The sequence below is a fragment of the Sclerotinia sclerotiorum genome, genomic scaffold, assembly GCF_000146945.2.
Source record: "Sclerotinia sclerotiorum 1980 UF-70 scaffold_10 genomic scaffold, whole genome shotgun sequence".
Lineage (NCBI taxonomy): Eukaryota > Fungi > Ascomycota > Leotiomycetes > Helotiales > Sclerotiniaceae > Sclerotinia > Sclerotinia sclerotiorum.
This window is the reverse complement of record NW_001820826.1, coordinates 1,094,681-1,103,562: the sequence shown is the minus strand read 5'-3', so window position 1 is coordinate 1,103,562 and position 8,882 is coordinate 1,094,681. Positions and strand designations below refer to the sequence as shown.

The following is an 8,882-nucleotide window of genomic DNA, read 5'->3' as shown; positions in this document are numbered from 1 at the left end:
GAGGGAGGAGTGTAGAGGGGACAGTGAATCTAGAGTTTGATTCACTAGGTGGCTAAGAGGAAGGGAGGGGTGGTGATGTGAAATCGTGGAATTAATATATGATTCCTTGTTTTATATCAACTATTCCTGTGATCTTCATTCATTCACTTCCACCTTTTCATCTCATCTTCAAATCGTCTCTTACGTCTTCCCATCATCTTTTCCTAAACGTCCTACAACCTCCTCCTTTCTTATAAAAACACCCATTTTCAGAGTCTGAAACTAGCAGCTTACAGACAAATTGTAAACACTGTGGCGAGCATGGGGAGTTTGGTATGAGCGATCGATTCTGAAGATTTTGTCTTTTGGCTACCGAGAATTTTTTAAAAAAGAAATGGTTGTTGATGATTGGAGGGGAAGAATCATTGTTGGGATGATATAGAGTTAGGCGAAAGTGTAAGATGAGATGTTATGATATGATGAGATATAAGGTATCATCTCATCTCTTTATATTACAAATCATCTCAACATACCAGCCAAAATCCCAGACGTATCGACATGGAATGGATAGTAGCCAACCAATGCCACTATACCCAAAGTTTTGCTTCCGTCTTCCATGGTATATAGTAGCCATCACAGTACTAGTATTGATTTACGTCCTGAGACCTCCCTAAGGGTATAGGTATACAGACGTGTTACTTGAGGGTTTTATATATAAAAGGAGTTGAGATTTTAACTGAGGAGATTTAGAAAGTTTAGGTTGAGGGATATTTACATTTTCCTTTCAATAACTCCCTTCTGAAGTTATCAGAACTAAGAACGGTGAATCGACACTAGCTTTAAGCCGAGGAATACAGATATAATAGTGTGGATTATGGTTTCAGGAAGTAATTAAAAGCATTAAGTGATTTCGATATAGTGGTTTTGAGCTTAAGGCGTGCATTGGAATTCAAGCGAGAGGTAGGGAATTTTCTAGATAGAACTGATTTTTGCTTTATACATTAGTCATGAAAGTGAAGGTTGATAGAGTGTTGGTTTGATGTGCGTGGAAGAATTGGACTTTGAGGGAAATAATAGAGTTTGGGCTGCAAGAGGATAAATGGAATGGAAGATGAGGATAGAGCTAAAATCTCCTCTATAAAATATGAACAAGATGCCTCAGAAGAATAAATCAAACACTAACTCAGAAGTCCAGTCCAATAAAAAGAAGCCAAAACATGGATGAAAGGATACGCGGTAGAGCAATCTTCAATTTGTTGAAGTTCCGCTTAAGGTCTCCCATTTCCAATTTCTCATCTCGGCTCTTTTTATCATAACTCCTGAAATCTTTTTGCTGTCAAATCCTCAAGCTGATATCTTCACTCTGCTATATTTATTAAAATAAACTACAGATAAAGAATAATTAAGAGTTAGTGACGATAAGAAGTGACATGTGGTGATACAGCCAAGTAACCTGCTTTCCACTAAAGGAGTGGCTTGGCTTTTCTAGGAAAAGGTTGAACTGTAGCAGCTGCCTTTTGCCAGTCTCACCTCACATTTCACTTCCACTTTACATAATTCCTACAGAGTACCGAGGCCCGAATACTAAGCACAGGCGAAACGAATAAGTTGTAAAATTAAAGCTTACTCCCGCCACATGCTTCGTTGTCGCAGCAATTATTAGTAACCGAATTGTGTGAACGAAGTGAATGACTTCAATTCAATTACTACTGTAATAAAGAACTAGGCGAACGCGAAAGAGACTAGCTCTTTTAGTAAGTCTATATAAGACTTACTACTTTCAATATGTAGCTAGCTCTTTAGACAGAATACAATTAGACATACAGGACCTACGTAATCCGTGGGTGCTACGTCTTCCGTATCCTTCTCGTACCAACACGAATGTTGGAGGATTACCATGATTCACTACAAAACTTCGCAAGTATAAACTTTTTTAGACAACTACACAAAGTTCCATAAGAGACAATGAATTTTTCATAAGTAAGGTACGGAGACAGCTGTAGGCTATGAGGAATACACAGATGCGCCAATTGCCACACCTCTTACCGAAAGCTTTTAAATTTTTAATACTTTCGGGAATATGATCATTTCTACCATCTTTTACCATTATATTATTGAATTTTGGTCTTTAACAATTGCCATTTTTCAACAACATTTTCTAACGAATATCAGACGATATTAAAACAACGAAGATATAAATAACAACTAGCCAAATTTTCTTTTCCTGTATTAGACAATCATCAAATTCTGTATAGGCATACTTTATCTCCACTTGGTGAGTTTAATCTGGATTGGAAGAAAATAGCTCCTTGAGTCCCGAGTCTTTTATGATAGGAAATTCGGTGTAGGCATTTGTAGTGAATGTTATCAGGGATTTGAAAAAGAAGACTAAGACAATTCAGTATTGAGAAGTAGGAAAAGTATAAGAATTATAGGAAAGAAAGAAGACATATTAAAAGGAATTTGAGGATGTTGTGAGTAGTTGCTAAATCTCGAGTGCCATATAAAAGATCCTTCCTAATATATCCTGGTTTTTCCGAAACCACAAAGCTCAGTAACAGACTGGGTAGAAGAAAGTAAAAGTCTCTGGCGCGGGATTATATATAATTATAAAGTTGTGTATGTTTTTAATTTATTGTAATTTCCTATTAACGTTTTTTATATTCATTGCCTTTATACATTATCACCGTCAACCTCAGTAGTGGTACTATTGCCACTCGCAACTGAAAACCCTAGGCCGTTTTCCGCCTCCTTGTTGAGCACAAGCTAGGCACATATGCAACGATTACATGGCTCTGATAGCTTTGATTGCTTTTCTTAATTTTGCTGCTCGAAAAAGCTCTTCGAGGCTATCCTTTTATGCACCTAGCCGACTCATCAAATACACACGACTTAGCCATGTGTATTTATACGTGTAAATCACGTTTCACGGACGTACATAAATATGAAAATACAGGAATAAGCGATCAAACTAAAATTGCATGAAGTAGAGCTGAGGCTAGATATTATTTCTTAGGTTGACAAAGGTCGGATTATAACGGTTATTTTTCATGATATGAACAAGAGTGAGTATATGATGAGATAGATGCGGAAATTCTTGAGATAGTAAAGGAATCGTATATAAATGGCCATGAACGATGATAATATATCATGCCGTTTCACTACCACATCAATACTTGTATGAAATTTGTCATTATTTATTGATTGAGATATATCATCTAATCTATACCAGAGCGAATCAACAATAAACACAAGTTACGCGGCAATAGTAGCAGTAATATAATATGGACACCAACCCATTTGTCTCTTGGCTGAGGTATTTGAACCTTGCATTTGCTTGAATTACATAACAATCGAAGTGATGGGGTCATTCATTTGATGTTTCCATTGCAATCACCAAGTTTTAATCGTTTTGATGGACAAATGGATGTTTTATATCTTAGGGTAGTTGCCTACATGATACTAGACGAGAATATGGCCGTCGAGAAGAACTGATAGATGATACTAATGGTTAAAGACAAAATAAACAAAACCCCATTGAGTTAGGGTTTGAAATAAAGGCTGGCATCTCATCACTAAGCAAGCTATTATACTGCCACAACGTACAACAACAAAGTATAAAAATAAACACCCAGCCGAGAATTCAAGGAACAAGAAGCTGTAGTCCACCAATAAAAGGATGTTTAATGGAAAAGAAGATCAAGGTCCAACAATCAAAGAATAATACGAAAGTCATGTAGGCATATTTCCGCAGGACCAGCCTTAAATAACTAAGAAAGACACCGTCAAAATATCCTTTAACCTGCTTATCGCCATCATTGAAGCAAACTGCGATGATTATTACCCAATCACTAGACATTTCATATATGATAACGACATCTAGTATTAGAGCGACAACCAAAAGCATGCATGATTATCTCAACCTCACATTTCATATAGCAAGGACGAAGCTGCACAAACCAAACCCCTCAGACATTTGCTTTTGATGTGGTAGTTTCTACTTTGGTGGGATAAAACCTATCTTCTGTCCAGTATTTATGTCCTTAAAACCACCCGACAGAGAAAAAAGCATGATCGAGAAAATGGAACCATATACAGAGCATTTCAGGTTCAACATGGCGACAATCCTTTGTTTGTGGCAATTTTCAAATGGACGTATAGAAAGCTGACTTCAGCGTGGCTTACACAAGAAGCAGGCTATTCATTCCCAGAGCAGACAGAGCAGAGATGAGCAATGGCACAATTTTGTTGAGGTATCATTTCCGTAAATTTTATTCCCCTTGCCCGTCCAAAATCAGGACCTACTCGTACATTTTCTATTTCTTCCCTCTACTGACACCTCCCGCTCTCCTTACGACCTGACAGGAGGATCCTCAAACTTCACTTTCCCATCTTTATTAACCTCCGCAAAATGGAATCCGGTCGGTACATCCTTGATTTGCTTCGTATCTTTTGGGACCGCTTTGGGTTCCTTCGCCAACTCAATAGCTTCCGTTACGGCTCCCGGTGGAGCATCCGCAATCTCGTTAATATCTCTATTCGTCAAAACGTCGCTAACCCTTATTGCTCTTGTAGACATTAGGAGTGTGGTTGGCCCTCTGAATTGTAAGAATAGCCTATCCCCCCAAATAGTCCTCCTCATCGCCGTCCTCAGCGTGAAAGCTATCCTCTTGACAAATTTCCATGAATCTGTCTGTTGCATGACCCTGAAAAACTTAATATCTGGCAAAAGCTTACTGAATCCTAAGCTTGGAACCTGGAATCGTAGGATCGAGGATTTCAGACGGTAAGGGAGAGGTTTATGTTGGTTCATTGTGTATGCAACGACGTTTCCGGGATGTGCGACAAATTCCTCTCCTTCTTTCAGGGTGATTTCATAGATGCGCCCTGCCCCAGCCAAAGCTACAAGCCCTCTACCCGTAACTTGGGTATTTCCCCAATGAGCAATACTCATACTTCTGTTCATTGTCGGCGAAACAGATAATCTATGACCGGTCCAAGCCAGCAATGCACTCCTCTGAGCAACTATCCAATCTTCCCTTCCATCCAGATGTAGTACCTCCATAGACGTAATCGGATTCTTCGTTGATATCAAAGCTTTTATAGGACTTGTCGAGGAGACTTTTTGGTATAGAAAAGGAATCCCAAGAGGGACTCGTCGAAAAGGTTCAAGGATCGATAATGTTGATTGGGCCTACCCAATATATCAGCAAGCCATCCTTCCTATCCTATGCTTTCACCTCGAGCATGCTGACATTTTCTGCTTTTCCGCTCACTCCAACTAACGTTCCTCGTCGGGTGTATAGTGTTTGCGATGCGGACAATGAGACTGAGAGGAGAGAGTAAGGCGCTCCAATGACTTCAAATCTTGCATCTGCGAAACGTGTTTTAGTATTCAATGCCATTATCCCAGGGAGGCTCAACCAAAACGTACCAGCAGGATCTGTAGAATCAAGAGTCTTGCTTAAAATATCGCCATGCAAGGGGGATTCCGATGCGCTGATTTGTATACCTCTACATGCAGCCGGCGTATCTTTGATTGAACGAAGCTGTCGCGCACCGCGAGCGACACGGCCTACAGATGATCGTGAAATCATCATGTTCTGATTTTTCTTTGAGGTTCAAAAGAAAAAAGAGCGGGAGCTTCCGTTGTCGTTCGGAAAGCTGCAGGTCTCAGGTGTAGCTTGCATGTGCAATTTTCTGCCTTGTTACACTTAGGCGAGGCTTCAACATGAAATGTCGTAATAGCTTCATATATTGTTGTGCTCACTCACCATGTACTACTAGATAAATTGCTGAATTCTGGTCTACATTTTCTGATTTTTGACTAAAATTGAGGAAAAAATTCTACGATTGGGATACTTTCGAATATTAATCTAGCTTTATTTCATATTAAACAAGTTTCAATTCTTTGTGTTTGTTAATTCCTTATCGATAGCTACAACTTTATACATGGGGGTCTTTTTGGAATATCTGAGGCACGCGCAATCGATGACCAGTGGAAAGGAATCAGTCTTACGATGAGCTTTCGAAGCTTACATAGCTTCCATGGAGCTTCTTCCATATATGCAAAAGCCTCATTGCGACATCCACTATGGGCGCAACGTGGGATAGGCCTCCGGGTCTTCACAAGCACCAATCGACGGTTGAGAGATATCCCAAAAGGCAAATCACTCCAGAGTCAATCCTTGGGAAACCCCAGAGCAGCGGATGAATTACCTGGCACGCGGCCTGAAACGGTGAAAAATGCCTCTCTTACCATACCGGCAACGACAAGAAAGGATCCGTTGGCCCTCGATGACAAAACAAACAAGGAGCAGAGGAAGGCAGATTGGGCGATCATAAAAGAGATGTCACAGTATTTGTGGCCTAAAGACAACATGGGAACGAGACTTCGGGTTGGATTATCTCTGGGTTTGCTAGTTGGCGCCAAAGTATTGAATGTGCAAGTACCTTTTTACTTCAAAAGCATTGTCGATGCTATGAATGTCGATTTTGCTGCCCTTGGAGGCACAGCTACAACCGTCGCTGGGTCGATGATATTGGCTTATGGCCTTACTAGAGTTGGGGCTACTCTATTCCAAGAAGTCCGGAATGCAGTCTTCGCCAGCGTTGCACAAAAGGCCATAAGAAAAGTGGCTTGCAATGTTTTTGATCATCTATTGAGACTTGACCTCAATTTTCATCTCTCAAAACAAACGGGCGGCCTTACTAGAGCTATCGATCGGGGTACAAAAGGAATAAGTTTCTTGCTCACGTCTATGGTTTTTCATGTCTTCCCAACAGTATTAGAGATATCCATGGTATGTGGTATCTTGACCTACCAATATGGCGCCAAATTCGCCGCTATCACGGCTCTCACCATGGTGGCCTATACAGCATTTACCATTTCGACCACTGCTTGGAGAACAAAATTCCGAAGGGCAGCCAATGCTGCAGACAATAAAGGATCAACGGTTGCGGTAGACTCTCTGATCAACTATGAGGCTGTCAAATACTTCAACAATGAGAAGTACGAGGTTGGTAGGTATGACCAGGCACTCAAGGCTTACGAGAAATCATCAATCAAGGTCGCAACATCTTTGGCATTCCTCAACAGTGGACAAAACTTGATCTTCTCTAGTGCATTAACTGCCATGATGTACCTAGCTGCAGACGGCGTAGCCACAGGAAACCTAACCGTTGGTGATCTTGTTATGGTCAACCAATTGGTCTTTCAGCTGTCGGTTCCGTTGAATTTTCTGGGGTCAGTCTACCGAGAACTTCGACAATCCTTATTGGATATGGAGACACTTTTCAACCTGCAAAAGGTTAATGTGGCTATCACGGAACCTCCGAACGCGAAGCCCTTGCAGCTCACTAAAGGCGGTGAGATCACATTTGAGAATGTAACGTTTGGTTATCATCCGGATCGTCCAATCTTGAAGAATCTCAGCATGACTATACCCGCCGGCAAGAAAATTGCCATTGTTGGACCTAGTGGCTGTGGGAAATCGACAGTCCTGCGACTCCTGTTTCGTTTCTATGACGCCCAGGAGGGAAGGATCCTCATCGATGGCCAAGATATCCGCAACGTGAGGTTGGATTCTTTGAGGAAATCCATTGGTGTCGTTCCTCAAGACACCCCACTTTTCAATGATTCGATTCAACACAACATCAGATATGGTAATTTGGAGGCATCTGACGAAAAGGTCAAGGAGGCAGCACAACGTGCGAAGATACACAGCATCATCACCTCCTTTCCCGATGGGTATAACACCATGGTTGGCGAGCGAGGAATGATGATTTCTGGAGGAGAAAAGCAAAGATTAGCAGTATCAAGGCTTATTTTGAAAGATCCTCCCCTGTTATTCTTTGACGAAGCGACATCTGCGTTGGATACACATACGGAACAGGCACTCATGCAAAACATCAACAGCATATTGAAAGAAAAATCAAGGACTAGTGTTTTCGTTGCTCATAGGCTCCGAACAATATTTGATAGCGATAAAATTATAGTACTCAAGGAGGGGTCGGTGGCTGAAAGTGGTACGCATAGGGAATTAATTGACACTGGTGGGGTATATTCGGACCTCTGGAGTGGTAAGCATCTTTTTTCATTCCTATTATTGTGTATTACGTCTCACCTCCATTGTAGCACAGGAAACTCTTTTTTCCGAAACGCAGCAAGGCAAAGAACGGGAAATCAATGTTCCCGACATCCCCAAGGAAGAGAGTAGATAAATCTGATCGATAAGAGTTGGTACTTCGAATGAGCCAGATGCTGCAGGGAAACTCGTTTTACATTGAGCCCGCGCAGAAGTGGGACTAGACTCCTCGTTCGGTTCAAAGCCCGTAACAGCGCATGATTTTGTAACCTCAACTCTATCAAGCACCAAACCTCTCAATTGAACGCGTAGCCCATTGTCCGGCTTAAAAGTAATCTGATTACTTGTTTCACGGTTCAAATAAAACATTCATGAAATGATTTGTACAAACCAAACGTCTGGGGCCTGGATAGCATAAAATGATATACAAGCATCCACTTGAGGATCACTCGGGAAGACGGGTTCTGATTTCTAACCCAAGGAAAAGAGGCTAACGAGTAAAGAAGTCGGCTGGGGAACTGAGGACGAGAGCCATTTTATTAGTACGTACTTTAGATACCTCCTAGGTAGTATGATTAGTTAAACCTTTTCCCGAAAGGAAATTTGATTTGATAGCGCTTTGATCATTTACTTTCGTAGAGATGGGTCCAGATTGCGTCTTCCATGCTCCTCTGCTTCAGACTTCAGTTCTTCCCGAGGAAACATATCCGGGGCTGCTTGAAATTCACAGTTCATACTACTCCGTATGTACTCCGTACTGATTAATGTAGAAAACGTGCCAACGGGGGATTGTACCCTTGAGCTTGTCCTAAAATA

General features: G+C 41.2%; 4 protein-coding genes across 4 annotated transcripts; 1 reads left to right on the top strand and 3 right to left on the bottom strand.

Moving 5' to 3' along the window:
* Positions 1 to 1,381: 1,381 nt before the first annotated feature.
* On the bottom strand, positions 1,382 to 1,878 carry SS1G_07926 (predicted protein; the record flags this gene model as incomplete). Its single annotated transcript, XM_001591250.1, has 2 exons — positions 1,382 to 1,489; positions 1,804 to 1,878. 2 exons carry the CDS (start codon positions 1,876 to 1,878, stop codon positions 1,382 to 1,384), a joined length of 183 nt encoding a protein of 60 aa, XP_001591300.1.
* A 2,452-nt stretch (positions 1,879 to 4,330) lies between these two features.
* SS1G_07925 (hypothetical protein) lies at positions 4,331 to 4,945 on the bottom strand (the record flags this gene model as incomplete). The annotated part of the gene is made up of 1 exon (XM_001591249.1): positions 4,331 to 4,945. The coding sequence occupies one exon, from the start codon at positions 4,943 to 4,945 to the stop codon at positions 4,331 to 4,333; it is 615 nt and encodes a 204-aa protein (XP_001591299.1).
* Positions 4,946 to 5,207: 262 nt separating this feature from the next.
* SS1G_07924 (hypothetical protein) lies at positions 5,208 to 5,576 on the bottom strand (the record flags this gene model as incomplete). Its single annotated transcript, XM_001591248.1, has 2 exons — positions 5,208 to 5,353; positions 5,414 to 5,576. The coding sequence occupies 2 exons, from the start codon at positions 5,574 to 5,576 to the stop codon at positions 5,208 to 5,210; spliced, it is 309 nt and encodes a 102-aa protein (XP_001591298.1).
* Positions 5,577 to 6,073: 497 nt separating this feature from the next.
* SS1G_07923 (conserved hypothetical protein) lies at positions 6,074 to 8,202 on the top strand (the record flags this gene model as incomplete). The annotated part of the gene is made up of 3 exons (XM_001591247.1): positions 6,074 to 6,124; positions 6,159 to 8,061; positions 8,117 to 8,202. 3 exons carry the CDS (start codon positions 6,074 to 6,076, stop codon positions 8,200 to 8,202), a joined length of 2,040 nt encoding a protein of 679 aa, XP_001591297.1.
* Between the last annotated feature and the right edge of the window lie 680 nt (positions 8,203 to 8,882).